This window comes from Melanerpes formicivorus, unplaced genomic scaffold (genome assembly GCF_026170545.1).
Source record: "Melanerpes formicivorus ecotype bairdi unplaced genomic scaffold, bMelFor1.0.p_v2 SCAF_33, whole genome shotgun sequence".
NCBI classification, from domain to species: Eukaryota; Metazoa; Chordata; class Aves; order Piciformes; family Picidae; genus Melanerpes; species Melanerpes formicivorus.
Genome location: NW_027142385.1, coordinates 9357535 through 9372686, shown reverse-complemented (window position 1 = coordinate 9372686; position 15152 = coordinate 9357535). Strand labels below are relative to the sequence as shown.

Genomic DNA, 15152 nt, shown 5'->3' with positions numbered 1-15152 from the left:
TGCTAGCCTCCCCAGACAAGCGCCAACTCCACTGTGCTGGCAACTCAGCATCCTCAGCTGCCCTTTGAGAATACTGGCCAAGAGACAGGCAGGGAACGTGGACAGCTCCAGCCAGCAGGAGACATGATGCCATCTGTGAAACACTGGAACGGGTTGCCCAGGGAGGTGCTTGAGGCCCCGTCCCTGGAGATATTCAAGGTGAGGCTTGATGGTGCTCTGCAGCTTGACCTAGTTGAAGATGTCCCTGCTCACTGCAGGGGGGAGGTTGGACTAGATGACCTTTAGAGGTCCTTTCTAACTCAAACCATTCTATGATCCTTTAGCTCTCCAGGGGAAGGGACAAGTTGCATCCTCCAGGCTCAGGTGTGCTAGTGCCAGTAAAAGCTAATTTCAGTGCAGAAGGTTCCCATCAGATTTGTCGTTGCTATTCATGCCCGGCTAAACACAGCAAATTTAGAGGAGGGACCACACTGGATGTTTTAAGGGGGAAGAATAATGCAGGTTTCCTCCTGGAAAAGTGTGTCCTGCAGTGGATCAGCCATAGGGATGTTTGAGAGGGAGCTGGGTCAGGTTTTCTCCCAACCACACTAAGGGCTGAATTGGGGCAGAGTGGCAGCACGCTAGGGACAACTGTAGTCAGACGTGATGGGGACATGCCACCAGATGCATTCCAAGTGCTGGTGATGGCAGGAGCTGATCATCAACAAGCACACGACCCCATCCATATCCTTTGCCACAAGCAGCGATCCTAACACAGATCTGAGTTATGTGTCCCCTGAGGACAGGTCTGCTCCTGGCAGGTGGCATCACCAGGGCCCATGCTGTGGAGGGTCTCACAGTCCTCACATGGGGACCCTGCCAGCCCATTCCAGGGTCAGCCCTTCCTTGCTTCACTGGCTGATGCTCTCTCCTCCCCTGTACAGTTCTCCAAAGAGAAATACATCCTTGATTCATCACCAGAGAAGCTTCACAAGGAGCTGGAAGAGGAGCTGAAGCTGAGCAGCACTGACCTGCGCAGCCACGCTTGGTACCATGGCCGCATTCCCCGGGAGGTGAGGAGGGGAAGGTGGGTGGGTGGCTGCGAGCACTCTCCTTAGGCTGCTCAGGGAGAGCACCTCGAGGCTACACAGGACCAGCAGCCTGTCCCCCTGGGAAGCCTCTGGCCAAGGGCTTCGCTAGCTCTTGAGCTGCCTGCTTTTGCCACAGTAAATGCCCTTCTGTGGCTCACAGCCAGACACAAGGGGAGCAAGCCAGTGCCCCAGTGGAGCATCTGCTCATACCTCCTAGTCCATCCAGTATGGTCACAAGCATGTGGCTATGCCTGAGCTACTGCCCTGTCTGGCACCAGGTATCGGAAAGCCTCGTGCAGAGGAACGGCGACTTCCTTATCCGTGACTCCCTCACCAGCCTGGGTGACTATGTGCTGACTTGCCGCTGGCACAACGAGCCACTCCACTTCAAGATCAACAAGGTGACAGTCAAGTCTAGTGAGGGCCAAACCTGTCTCCAGTACCTCTTTGAGCAGGAGAGCTTTGACAACGTGCCTGCCCTTGTCCGCTTCTATGTGGGTAACCGCAAGGCCATCTCGGAGCAGAGCGGAGCCATCATCTACTGCCCCATCAACCGCACCTTCCCCCTGCGCTACCTGGAAGCCAGCTATGGGCTGGCCAGCAGCAAGCATGGGGGTACCCACAGCCCCACCACCCAGAAAGGGGGGCACATCAAGAGGAGGAGCATCACCATGACAGACGGTCTGACAGCTGACAAGATCACCAGGGCTGAGGGGTGCCCAAGCAGGTGAGAATGTGATCTTGTCCCAGCTCAGCTGGGCAGAGGACCAGCCCCTGGGAAAGAGGCAGGACCATGCTTGGTCCCTGCTTCTGGGGTGCAGAGCAGGAATTTGGGATCAGGGATGGAAGAGACACCAGCAAAGGTAACGGGGAAGGAACTGGTACCCAGCTGGAACTGGGGCTTTCTTCCAGGCCAGCTGCCAACCATGCTGATCTACCACAGATGCCCAGCAAGTGGTTTTGACTTTAGCATCACAGGCCAGAAGCCAGAGAGCATTATACAAGTAGCTAGTCCAGGATTACCTGGCTTGTCAGAGCCAGGGAAACAAGCTTGCCCAGGCAAATGTAAGGGGAGAGCCAGGCCCAGCCATCAAGAGGGCATTTGTTCATTTGGGTTTGAAAGGCCATTGTAGATCTAGACCCCTTTCTATTCAGCTGGAGTATTTGCAAGGAGTTACAGTGCAGCCCATTCCAATGGCCAATTTCTCTTTCTGTGAAGAACTTATTCCTAATATCCATCCTGAACCTCCCCTAGCACAGCTTGAGACTGTCCCCTCTTGTTCTGGTGCTGGCTGCCTGGGAGAAGAGACCAACCCCCACCTGGCTACAACCTCCCTTCAGGGAGTTGTAGAGAGCAAGAGCCCCTGAACCTCCTCTTCCCCAGGCTAAGCAACCCCAGCTCCCTCAGCCTCTCCTCACAGGGCTGTGCTCCAAACCCCTCACCAGCTTTGTTGCCCTTCTCTGGACACCTTCCAGCATCTCAATATCTTTCCTGAACTGAGGGGCCCAGAACTGGACACAGGACTCAAGGTGTGCCCTAACCAGTCCTGAGGGCAGGGGCAGAATGACTTCCCTGCTCCTGCTGGCCACACTATTCCTGATGCAGGACAGGATGCCATTGGCCTTTCAGAAGCCCCAGGCTGTCCAGAGCCTGGCAAGGAATGCAGAATCACACATACAGCCCCACACAAAGCAGCTGAGGGGGGACACATCTACCCATGCCTCCCTAGTGGGACACAGCCTATCATTGAACCAAGCCACTTTCTCACTGCCCCATCCTTCTCAGCATAAGAGCAGCATGAGAATGTGCCAGCTGTTATGGCAGGGAAAAAGAAAACACCAGGACTTCCACAAGACTGTATGTGCTTCCAGAAGAAAAGCCCAGATCTAGCAGTCTTTCCTCGCCACTTGTGTTTCCCCAAGCCCATTACCGCTGCTGCTCTCCCATCCTCCTCCTATTGCAGAGGCACAGCACAAAGCACTGAGCACATCATGGCAACCCTCACCTGTGACAGGGAGGGCAGTGAATTAACTGTCATGCCTCCTTGCCATCCTCCCTGTGCTCAAGCCCCCTCAGACATAGCACTGACAAATGGTGTCTGCATTAAGCCACAATTGCTTCTCCACCAGACCAAAGCCTCCTTGATTGCTACACAGCTCCTTGAGTGCACACACTGCAGCTCACCAACCCAAGCGCCTGCTGAGTTCCAAGTCCAACTTACAGGCACTTTTCCCATCTCCTTAGCTTTGGGTCAGAGCAACAGCTTGCCATCCCCCACACAGTTCTCAAGTAGAAATAGAGTAATGCAGCCAGCATCAGATACCACCTAGCAGCACAACCCCAGGAAGCTATGCCCCACAACTTTCTTGCCAGAGCCACTTCTCCACAACACCCTAGAGACACACCACACCATGCCACACCACCTTGGTATCAAGGCATCACTCTTCTTTGCTCCACATGCCTAGGCTCTGAGCAGCAGGACTGTCTCTGCTTTATACGGGGGACTGACCTCTCCTGCACTGCCTACTCATTGCTTCAACTGATCTCATTACGGGTTCGGCTCATCATGGCTAGTTGTGGAAGAAGGTGATGACCTGAGGGGCGGTGATAGGGCAGCAAACCTCCATCCCAGCCCTTCTGCCCTTGACTGGGACTTTGAAGGGATTAACCTGCCCCATCTGCTCCCTCCCCAGCGTATCCCTGCCCCACCACAGAGATATCGTTCGCAACTGTGCCGTCAGCGTGGACCAGATCCAAGATCTGCACTCTCCAATGTCTCCCATCTCAGAGAACCCAGCATCACCTGCCTACAGTACAGGTAGGCATCACCCCTCCATCACACTGGGACAGTGGGGATGTGGGTCAGGCTGAGCTTTGCACAGGTGTGATGCAGGGACCTGGGGAAGGGGATGAAGATGACTGTAAAGATGAATTCCTGTGTCACTAGGAGACCCCATATGGCTCTTTGCACAGCAAAGAAAACTGCCCTGACAGAGGGTTTGAGCTGAGGATGGGACCTCAGCAAGTCCTCAGCCACATCATCACACAGCTGTCCTGGGACCAGCTGGGTCCATTTGGGCAGGTTGGCTTTCTCTGAGCTCTGCATCCTTGGGCTGACCCACAGTTGGTTCTTCTCTGCGTGCCTGTCTCCATGCTCTGGTAACAAGGTCTCCTCTGGTCTCTACAGTTACACGGCTAAAGCCACATGCCTGCCAAGTGGCCGGGATTGCCCCAGCCTCTCCAGTCATGAGAAGGTCCAGCGAGCCCCAGCTGTGCCCGGGGAACAACAGCAAACCTCTGACAGACCCTGCCCGTAGCACCCACTCAACTCCCTGCCACGGGTACGCCCGTGCCTCCCCTTCGCCCTCCACGAACAGCTACAGCGACCCAGACATGGGGCACTACTGCCAGCTCCACCCCACCTCACCCATCAGCAGAGATCGGCCACCCCATGACACCAAGCAGCTGCCAACAAAGAGCTACGTGGAGAGGCTAAAGGTGGAGGAAAGACAGAGAGGGACTGTGGAGAACAGCTCTGGGGATGCTGAGGCAGGGCAGAGGCTGAAAGGAGAGCTGGACTTCATGGGCTTTGTGCCTCCCATGATGGAGACAACCTCGTCCTTCAACCCCACAGCCTTCCAGTCTGTGCTTATCCCCATGGAGAACAAACCCCTGGAGATGGCTGTGCTCAAGAAGGTCAAAGAGCTGCTGGCAGAGGTGGACGTGAAGACACTGGCCAAACACATCACTAAAGTGGACTGCCTGGTATGGATGGGGCTAGGGATGGGCACTGCTGCCCAGATCACTCTGGGTTCACAGGGGATCGTCCCTGCGGGGCTCTGCCATGTGGGCTAAGACAAGAGGTTACCCAAGGACACTTCAGCCTCTCTTCAGTTAACAAAGGTGTAATGAGCTCTCACCTTTCTTGCCAGGTTGCACGGATATTGGGTGTGTCAGTGGAGAGGCAGCGGCTCATGGGGGTGAGCTCTGGCATGGAACTAATCACCCTGCCCCATGGCCACCAGCTCCGTCTCGACTTGCTGGAACGGTAGGGCACACCACGGTGGAAGCGAGCCTACCAGCCTCCCTTGCACAGCACAGCCCAGCTCCCCTGGAATATCCCCAGCTTGGCATAGGGTGGGGGGTAACCACTGCTCCTACTGGGGTGAAGGAGCCCCAGGCCAAGCCCTGGGAGCCACCCCTCTCCCACTGTGCTGACCCCCACTCTGCCTCTCATCCTGTGGCAGGTTTCATACCATGTCCATCATGATCGCTGTTGATATCCTGGGCTGCACAGGCAGCACGGAAGAGCGGGCAGCCCTGCTCCACAAAACCATCCAGCTGGCTGCCGAGCTGAAGAGCACCATGGGGAACATGTTCAGTTTTGCAGCTGTGATGAATGCTCTAGAAATGACACAGGTATGAGGATGCTCCCTTTGTCTTCATGGCCTGGGCTCAGGCCCCTTGCCTAAAATACAACCCTGTCCCCATGTCTTATGAGCTCTGGCACCTATTGAAGTGGGAGAAAGGGAAAGTGCCCAGGGTAGGAGGCTTTGGGCCACATCTCCTAGGGTGTAGTAGGGAAAGGGAAGAGCCATCCTCTCCGTGGAACAGACAGCCCAGTTGCGCCAGGCTCCAATTGTTTTTTGGCTTTTTGTTGTGTTGGGCTGTGTTCCTGAGAGGAAATTAATCTGCCCTCCAGTACAATACAAATTGGTCTGAAGGCTGTGGCAGCAGTGTCTCCAGGCCACACTGCTCCCTTTGGAACATGAACGGAGCTTAAAATTCCATTTTAAATCAAGCCCATCTGGGAAGTCCTGCTTGTTGCCTGCACAAAGGAGATGGAATGGCTGCCCCATTCCCGCATCTCATCTTCAAGGCTAATGCACTGCAGGGAAGCTGCTGTCCTGGGGCACAGGGAAGGGGAGAAATCCTGAACCTAGCCTTGTTTCCAGGGATGTGCTGTCTCTGGCCACGAATGCTGTGGTGGAGGAGACTGTTTTGGGAAGAAATAAGCACTGCTCTGTGCAGATTTAGGGGCCATGGTTCCAAGGCCAGACTGTGGACCTCTGGAAGTACCCTGTGATCCCAGAGCTCGGTGCCTGGTGGCTGTGCTGCCTCCAGCACCCTCCATTTGCTCTGTCTATTTTCAGATTGCCCGGCTGGAGCAGACTTGGATGGTCCTGCGGCAGCGGCACACAGAGGGTGCAATCCTCTATGAGAAGAAGCTGAAGCCATTCCTGAAGAGCCTGAACGAAGGGAAAGGTAACAGGGGAGCAACTCCCTTTCCCCTGTCCGCCTCCTCCTTCCCGCTTTGTGCAGGCACAGCCTCACGGGAGTGGAACATGTTTGCAGGCTCTGACCCTCTCGCAGCCAGATGCTTCCCCTATGGCAGCTGAACGTCCCCAACACCCAGCAGGACTCATTTGGCCTTGCCTGCCCCACACTTCCCAAGGAAGTGTCTAACTAAATAAAACCAGCAGCTGGGCACAAACACAACTCAGTTGAGCCAAACCCTCATGCTCATATGGCAGTACATGCCAAGCCAAGAGGACAGGGTGGCCAGTTGCAGGGAAGATGAAAAGCCACACCTTCCAACACCTGCTCATCTGGGTTCTAAAATCCTGGTCCCCGTCACAACTCCAGGAAGTATGAGCACAGCCTGAGCAGGGATAGCAGCACTCAGGGGTAGCTGGCACTGAACACGCTGATGGCCCCAGCCTACAGCGATTGCAGAGCCACAGCTGCTGCTGTGCTACAGCTGCGACTTAAAGTCTCTTCTGAGAGCATGATGCTAGTGGGCCTGGGTGGCCACACTGAGTGCTCCATGGTGGCGGAGCAGAGGGAAGATGGGGTGCAGGGCCTCAGGGCTGCTTGGGATACTCAGGGTGCCTCTCTCCACAGATGGTCCGCCACTGACCAACACCACTTTTCCCCACATCATGCCTCTCGTGACTCTTCTGGAGCGGGATGAGGCTTTGACAGACAGCCCTGAGCTCTGGGAGACCACTGACAACGGTGTGGAGGTAGTCATGGCCCACCTTGAGGCAGCACGGATGGTGGCCCACCATGGTGGGATCTATCACACCAATGCTGAAGTGAAGCTGCAGGGTAAGTGATGAGGATGGCAGACCCCTTTCCCTCTGCCGCATTCCCAGTGTGCAGCTCCAGCCCAGCAGCAACATGGGAACCATCCCATGGGCCCCAGGGTCTCCATCCCACGAAACTGACTCTTCCTCTGCAGGTTTCCAGGGCAGAGCAGAGCTGCTGGAGGTCTTCAGCACTGAGTTCCAACTGCGCCTGCTCTGGGGCAGCCGTGGGGCTGAAAGCAGCCAGGCTGAGCGCTATGAAAAATTTGACAAGGTCCTCACTGCCCTGTCCCACAAGCTGGAGCCAGCAGTACGCTTCAGCGAGCTCTAACTTTTCCAGGTGCTGAGAGACCCCCCCCCCCCCCCAGTTGCCAGCATGCCCACTTCCAGCATCTGTGGGGCAAGGGGTGTGGCCACATACCTGGCACCAGCAGGAAGACAGCAAGATGCTGGGGCACAGATCAGCAATTCTGAGAAAAAGAGGAGGAAAAGCAGCCAGTTCCCATCTGCCATCTACCTCCTCAGGACACAACATGCCAGGGGTTCTGCAATGCTGCCCCCAGGGTCAGGGCAGACCAGCACTGGTGTGTACTATCCATCCCCCACAGGGGTCCATGATTACACAGTCATACACCTTGCTCTTCGGTTTTGTTTCTTTTCCATCTTCAGCTCACCCATGGATGCTGGATCCCACTTGTATATACGTTTTCACTATCACTCCTGAATGTACAGACCTGTAAAAGATAGCTCTTGTTGTAAATAATAAGACTCATTCGTTTCATCCTGTAAATATGTGTACATATCTCATGCGTTTGGTTCTTACATACAATAAACTTTTATGATGTTCCTCGCGGGGAAGCCCCTCTCCTGTGGGTGTCACTAAAGGAGGCGCCGGACCCCTGAGAGAGCCCTGCCTGGGCCCCAGGCCCTCGCAGAGGTCCAGTGACAACTCTTCACTGGAAGGGCAGCGTGCTTGCCCTGACCCTTGACCCCTAGCCAGCAAGCGGGGCCGGGATCCCCGCGGCACGTCAGCGCGGCCGCAGAGCACGAAGCCCGCTCGCGCCAGGGCGGAGGGGGAGGAGGGGCCGGCGGCGGCGTGGCCCAACCCCCGCGCAAGGCGCGCCGGGAGCCGTAGTGCGGGCGGTGTCGGGGCGAGCGGCCGCCATGGCCACCGGAGCGGCGGTGGCGCTGCCCCCGGTGCTGTTGCTGCTGGCGGCGCTCGCCGCCCGCCCTGCCGCCGCTTGGGATCTATGGGCACTGCGCTGCGGCTTCTCAGCGGACTGCGAGTGCAGCTTCGGGCCCGACCTGCGCGGTCAGCATGCGGCCGCGTGCTGGGGCCCGGGGGAGGCAAGGCCCCTGAGGGGCGGCGGGTCTTGAGGCGCGGCAGTCCGGGAACCTCTGGGGACTCCGAGGCCAGGGAGACAACTGACAGGGGGGATCGTGGTTGGCAGGTTGCGTCCGGGAGACCCTTCCGTGGGGGCTGTCCCTTAAGCGGGGCGCGTAGTAGGCTCGCCGTCGCCCCACCCCATGGAGTGGCATGGTGGGGCAGAGGGGCTGTTCTGCAACCTGGGGTGGCTGCCTGGGTCTGAGAAAGTGTCCCCTCAGACTGCACAGTTGCAGTGCAAAGCAAGAGCTATTTCAATATGCATTTTCTAAGTCTTGATTTGACTTTGCTTCAGGTCTGGAGTGTGACTTGGCCACGAAGCTGGTGGGGCAGCCCCTGGTGAGGCAGCAGGTGATGAAGGGAGTGAGTGAGTTCCTGGAGAAACGGAATCCAGAGAAACCGCTCGTGATGTCCTTCCATGGCTCAACTGGAACAGGCAAAACCTATGTGAGCTCCATGCTCATCCGTTACCTCTTCCAAGGTGGACTCCAGAGCCCTTATGTTCATCAGTTCTCACCAATAGTGCACTTCCCCCACGCTGAGCAAATAGAGCAGTACAAGGTAAGGGACAACTCTCAGCACAGTACTACTTGGTTTGGGTGTTTTTATGGTTATGTTCATCTTGACTCTCAGTACATACACATTTCAGGCTGTTTCCTGAAGTGCAGCAGGAATAAAAGCTCTTTGTTTGACCCTCTTGGACAAACACAGCTTAGCAAGGGGTTCCACACACTGGCAGAAGGATCCATTGGTAATTGTGATATACTCTGGCATTCAGTTATCGCTTTCATTTTCTCCACAGTAATCCTTGCTGTGAGTGTTCTCATTCCTTAAATATTGACACAGCCCTTTGAACACACAAACAAAGGTGCTTTGCTTAGATGAAAGGCACTAAAATTCTCCCATTGCTTTCCAAAAAGCTTGATGGCAATGAAAACCTGTGTATCACTAGACTTGTAAACCCCTCCTTAAAGAGCAAGCAGCTCACAAACAGCCATGCCCATTGCCTCATAAATCTGAGAAAGAACTCCAAATGTGAATGTTAGCTGCCAAACTCTTGGTAGCATGGGTAATCAGTGCACCTGGATGGTCACTTTCTGGGTGTTAGGAGAATTTATTTGTTGACCTGTATCCTTAGAAGAAATACTCTCAGGAAGGATCAGAAATAGTGTGACGAGAAAGACTAGGGAGTGATCATTCTTCACTGGCACTGGTGAGGTCACACCTTGAATACTGGGTTGACTTTTGGGCCCCTCATGACAAGAAAGGCATTGAGGTGCTGGAACATGTCTAAAGAAGACCAAAAAAACTGGTAAAGAGTCTAGAGCACAAGTGTTGTGAGAAGCAGCGGAATTGGGGTTGTTTAGTCTGGAGAAAAGGAGGCAGAGAGGAGACCTGCAGGCTTACAGCAACTCCCTGAAAAGGAGGTTGGAGCCAGGTTGGGGTTGGTCTCTCTTTCAAAGTAACAAGACAAGAGGAAACAGACTTAATTTGCATTGTGGAGGCTTAAGTTGTCTTTTAGGAAAAAATTTCCCCTACAGGGTTGTGAAACCCTGGAACAGGCTGCTCAGGGCACTGGTGGAGTCCTCATCCCTTGAGGCATTTAAAAGACCCACAGATGTGGTGCTGAGGGGCATGTTTTAGTGGTGAACTTGGCAGTACTGCAGTAAACAGTCTTTGATTCTGTGACTCTATGCAGGCAGAACCCATACTGGGTGAAGTACTGCAGTTAAGAGTTACACACACCCCCAGGCAACAGGAGTGGTTTTATATGTTAGAATAGAATAAAGCAGGTTGAAAAAGACCTTTGAGATCATCGCGTCCAACCCATCATCCAACTCCATCTAATCAACTAAACCATGGCACCAAGCACCCCATCACGTCTGTTGTAAACACCTCCAGTGATGGCAACCCCACCACCTCCCCGATTCCAATGGGCAATCACTCTCTCTATGAAGAATTTCTTCCTAACATCCAGTCAAAACCTCCCCTGGTGCAGCTTGAGACTGTGTCCTCTTGTTCTGGTGCTGGTTGCCTGGGAGAAGAGACCAGCCCCCATCTGTCTACAACCTCCCTTCAGGGAATTGTAGAAAGCAATAAGGTCACCCCTGAGCCTCCTCTTCTGCAGGCTAAGCAATCCCAGCTGCCTCAGCCTCTCCTCACAGGGCTGTGCTCCAAACCCCTCCCCAGCTTTGTTGCCCTTCTCTGGACACCTTTCAGCATCTCAACATCTTTCCTGAACTGAGGGGCCCAGAACTGGACACAGGACTCAAGGTGTGGCCTAACCAGTGCAGTGTACAGGGGCAGAATGACCTCCCTGCTCCTGCTGGCCACACTGTTCCTGATACAGGCCAGGATGCCATTGACCTTCTTGGCCACCTGTGCACACTGCTGGATCATGTTCAGCCTGCTGTCAACCAGTACGTCCAGGTCCCTTTCTGCCTGGCCGCTCTCCAGCCACTCTGACCCCAGCCTGTAGGCACTGCATGGGGTTGTTGTGGCCAATGTGTAGAACCTGGCACTTGGATGTGTTAAATCTCATGCCCTTGGACTCTGCCCATCTGCCCAGCCTGTCAAGGTCCCTCTGCATGTGTTGGCATCTACACCGAAGTAACTTCAGCCATGGTGGAATCAGGGTTTTCTGGCTCAGCATAGGCACATGTTTTTGCACTGGGCCAGGAGCTGACAAAAAGGTTTCAGTAGCTGGAAGCTCCATAGATAACACAGCAAAAGAGAAGAACATGGAGAACTGTAGGAGTCTGAATCCCCAGCTTGGGTTTGCTACCTCCTTTAAATCTGTAATAAAAGATGTACAGTGGGATAATAAAGCCATTAACAGCCGCTGTGCAAAACCCGGCATACAGGAGGCCTCTCAGTGCTGGTTGTTACTGCTCCAAGTAGGTCGTGCTGTGCACGTACAAGCTGCTTTCAGCACCTTCAACTCTGCTTGAGCTCAGGCCTCAGGCTTTGCTCTGGGGTAGCTGGACCCTCCCTCACCAGCCCAGTACCTTGCTGCCTCACAGCCTGGTGTTTTGTTTTTTTTTCCCTAGGCAAGTCTGAAGAGTTGGATCCAAGGGAACTTGACCAAGTGTGGACGGTCAGCCTTTCTCTTTGATGAAATGGACAAGATGCACCCTGGGCTGATCGATGTGATCATACCATTCCTGGGACCCTCGTGGGTTGTGTATGGGACAAACTACCGCAAAGCAATCTTCATCTTCATAAGGTAATGGAGGCCCCTTCGGCATCACAGGGCACCGCTTCCTGTTTGGGCAGAGGTCTTATCTATTGCAGAGCACACACACTTGTTTTGCTCTTCTTTCTCCAAGCCCTGAACTTCTACAAATACCAAGAGCCACTATTTCAGTACAGAGTCAGAAAAAGCCCTCCTGTCCCTGTTATTTGGCTGCCTTGACAAGGAATCATTTTAGGCCAGGCATCAGGGCGCTCTTGGCTTGCATTCATGCAGGCTAGGGGATATCAGGTGCCACCTCTGTCCTTCAATACCATTTTCCCAGATACATGCCAAATGAGCATCTCATTCTTCATCTCATTCTTGTGCAGCAATGCAGGAGGGGAGCAGATCAACAAAATGACGCTGGGTCTCCGGCATGCTCACAAGGACCGAGAGGAGATCAGCCTTCAGGACCTGGAGCCAGCCATCTCCAAAGCCGTGTTTGAAAACCCTCAGAGTGAGTCCACAGAGCAGAGCCCCTCTTGCAGGGTCAGAGCTCAGCAGAGGGAGCCAGGCCCATTCCAGGCAGCTATGAACACTGCCTGCCACTTCCTAGGCAGCCAGAAAGGGACTAGGGGGTGTTGAGGGATGGAAATTATGACCCACTCAGGGTTTCCTGATGAAGGGAAGGAATAATGGAATAACCCAGCCTTCCAAACCAGCCAGACCTGTTGCCACGTTTAGCAAAGTTCTGCAGAGCCAAAGTGTATTCGCAGCACAGCATGGTCACTGGATCCCCACTGCCTTCCTGGTTCTCCTTGCTTTGTCCTTGTCACAGAGAGCAATGCTTAGATTCTGACTAGTTCAGCTAAATCACTCCATTCCTGGAGAACAAGTCTATAGGGGGAGAAGGGAGTGGCAACTGATGGGTTCAGCTCCCTCATACAAAACTGGTGCAGGTGTGTCTTCAGATGAGTATTGTGGCCTTGCACAAAGCAGGGACTGCAGAGACTGAAGGTAAAACCTGTCTCTTCCTTTGCTTTTGCAGGTGGATTCTGGAAATCCAGGATCATTAATGAACATCTCATAGATTTTGTTGTGCCCTTCCTCCCACTGAAGCGCCACCACATAAAGCAGTGCGTTGTCAGTGAACTTGTCCTGCAAGGCCTGGAAGTACGCACAGCTGTTGTCGAGGAGGTGGCTGACAGCATCCCCTACTTTCCAGAAGAAGAGAAATTATTCTCATCAACAGGCTGCAAAACAGTGGCGTCTCGGATCAGTTTTTTCTTCTAGTCATTGGCAAGGCCCTTGTTCAGATCCACAGGGGACATACAGGAAGATGTAAAGTGGCAGAGCCCAGGGCTGGCCCCATAAGCAGCAGTTGCTGTGTGTTCCTTCTCAGCAGCACAAGTACTCTCCTCCTGAACTTTTCTCTCCAGGACCAAGGAGGCCACTGCAGGATGCAGCCGCAGGACCAAGTGATGTGATTTAAAGCACTTGAGTGATGTACCCTTGGCCAGGTGAGGGTGGATATGACCAGTTTGGCACAACACCCAGGGTATCTGTGACAATGAGGGAAAGATGCCAAGAGGGCCAACTGTGTCAGGAAGGTTTCTCACGCAGTCGGAGCTCTTCTCTCTTCTGGCAGCTATTGATACTCAACATATCAGGATTCTGAGCCCACAAAAGAATGTGCTTTTTCCTCCGGCATTTTAACAGTTTTCAGAAACCTTTATGTGTGGCTGCAGCTTGGCCCCTTTGTACAGCGTGGTGGTGCTGCTATGGACACCACTGCAGAAGAGGGGTTTTTTTCCATGGAAATTTTAGAACAGGGGGTGCTGTAGGTGAATAGGTTGGTACGGACCAACTTCACCATCAGCAAGTGATGGTGATGGGGTAATGGTACAACACTTGATCTGCCAAGGTTCTTCCTACCACCCCCTTGTTTATCTTTCTTCTAAGGTCCAAAGGATTTCCCTGCAGCAAACCGGAAAACCAACAAAAAGACTTGCTTGTTTTACCAGCTGTGAAAAATATCAGTCCTACCTCCAGGGGAGCCCATGGTGCCACTAACAGTTTTGAAAATTCCTTTTTTTCAGTGCTAAATTGTAGAGCAGGCTAAGAGTAGATGCTAGGAGATGCTGAGACTCTCTGCTGTCAGACCTTGCAGGTTTTGGCTGGGCCAATGTCCATTCAGCTTCTGGGGAGCATCACAACAGGGGACCAAGAGACAACCTAAGAGTTAGTGCTCCGCAGGCTCCCAAGCATGGAGTTGAACAGCACTGCTGGCCTTTGCCCAGGTTTTAATCTCCCCTGTGTGGTCAGTTATGGGAGAGCAGAGGAACCAGAACTGTTCACCTTCTAGGAACAAACTGCCCAAGGGATGGGGGCAGGCATGCTTCACTCGGGCCATATACTGAAAAGAGCTGCCAGAGCTTGGGACCATTCCAGCTCCAGGGACACAGCTGTGGTGACAGCAATTTTAGATACCACCCAACTGCTGCCTGAGAGCTGGCACAAAAATTCTGCCTCTACCAAAAAGGTTATGAATTTCTAATTTTAAAATAGAACTTTTGTGAAATAAACAGTTGGAGAACAGTCTCTTACTCAGATTCTTGACTGCAGCTAGTACAGAAGGGCTTGAAAGGTTTGCCCTTGCTGGCTGATGTGATGGTATTGTGGGGATTTTGCAGCACAGTTCTGATGCTCTCTAACTAGATAACTGGAAACAAGACAGTAGCCTTTGCCCGGGGATGAGGAAAAATGACAGTAGCTCTGCCAGAAAGTCCTCCAAAGATGAGCCAGTGTAGGGCTGTCCCTCAGAGAGTCCGTGTGTCCCCAGGCACTGCTTCCTTTCTGTCATCCTCTACTGTCAGCAGCAGCCTGGGGACATGTGGCAGTGCTACAGGCCTGCAGTAACCCCCTAAATGATCCTTTATCAGGGGAGGCTGAAGAGGAGTGAGACGGCTGCTTGTAACAAGGCTCTCAGACCAAGTGTAGACATTGCTCTGGTACCCCCAACTGTAGTGCTGGGTCCAGCTGCGGAGTCCTCGGCATGCGAGAGACGTGGACCTGTTGGGAGTGGGGCCAAAGGAGCTCACAAAAGTTATCAGAGGACTGCAACCCCTCTGCTGTGTGGACAGGCTGAATGAGTTAGGCTTCTTCTACAGGGAGACTTGGCTGTGGCCTTTTGGTAGTCTATGTGGGGGCTATAAGAAAGATGTGGACAGACATTTTAGTGGGGCCTGCTGCAACAGGGCAAGGGGCAACAGTTTCAAACTGAAAGAGGGGATATTTAGACTAGAGATAAGGAAAAAATGGTTTACAATAAGAGTGAGACCAAGTTGCCCAGAGAGGTGATAGATGCCCCATCCCTTGAAACATTCCAGGTCAGGTTGGACAGGGACTCTGAGCAATCTGATCTAGTTGAAGA

At 53.6% G+C, this 15152-nt stretch overlaps 3 protein-coding genes across 9 annotated transcripts in view; 2 read left to right on the top strand and 1 right to left on the bottom strand.

The window, feature by feature from the left end:
* SH2D3C (SH2 domain containing 3C) overlaps positions 1 to 8018 on the top strand; it is a 23590-nt gene extending 15572 nt beyond the window's left edge. For all 3 annotated transcript variants that reach the window (XM_068156123.1, XM_068156124.1, XM_068156126.1), the window contains 9 exons: positions 924 to 1052; positions 1349 to 1797; positions 3765 to 3889; positions 4259 to 4836; positions 5004 to 5119; positions 5319 to 5490; positions 6225 to 6336; positions 6976 to 7182; positions 7316 to 8018. In XM_068156123.1, the coding sequence (XP_068012224.1) occupies positions 924 to 1052; positions 1349 to 1797; positions 3765 to 3889; positions 4259 to 4836; positions 5004 to 5119; positions 5319 to 5490; positions 6225 to 6336; positions 6976 to 7182; positions 7316 to 7491 (2064 nt within the window). In that variant the 3' untranslated portion in view covers positions 7492 to 8018. The remainder of the gene's footprint in view (positions 1 to 923; positions 1053 to 1348; positions 1798 to 3764; positions 3890 to 4258; positions 4837 to 5003; positions 5120 to 5318; positions 5491 to 6224; positions 6337 to 6975; positions 7183 to 7315) is intronic.
* The window catches only part of CERCAM (cerebral endothelial cell adhesion molecule), a 20799-nt gene continuing 13257 nt past the window's right edge, over positions 7611 to 15152 (bottom strand). For 3 of the 5 annotated variants that reach the window (XM_068156133.1, XM_068156134.1, XM_068156130.1), the window contains exon 16: positions 9135 to 14791. The gene's annotated coding sequence lies outside the window, so the exon portion shown is untranslated. Of the gene's footprint in view, positions 7895 to 9134; positions 14792 to 15152 lie in introns of those variants that run through there. The other 2 variants (XM_068156127.1, XM_068156128.1) reach the window with 2 other exon arrangements.
* TOR2A (torsin family 2 member A) lies at positions 8325 to 13012 on the top strand. The gene is made up of 5 exons (XM_068156137.1): positions 8325 to 8472; positions 8840 to 9105; positions 11595 to 11770; positions 12109 to 12236; positions 12768 to 13012. Exons 1-5 carry the CDS (start codon positions 8325 to 8327, stop codon positions 13010 to 13012), a joined length of 963 nt encoding a protein of 320 aa, XP_068012238.1.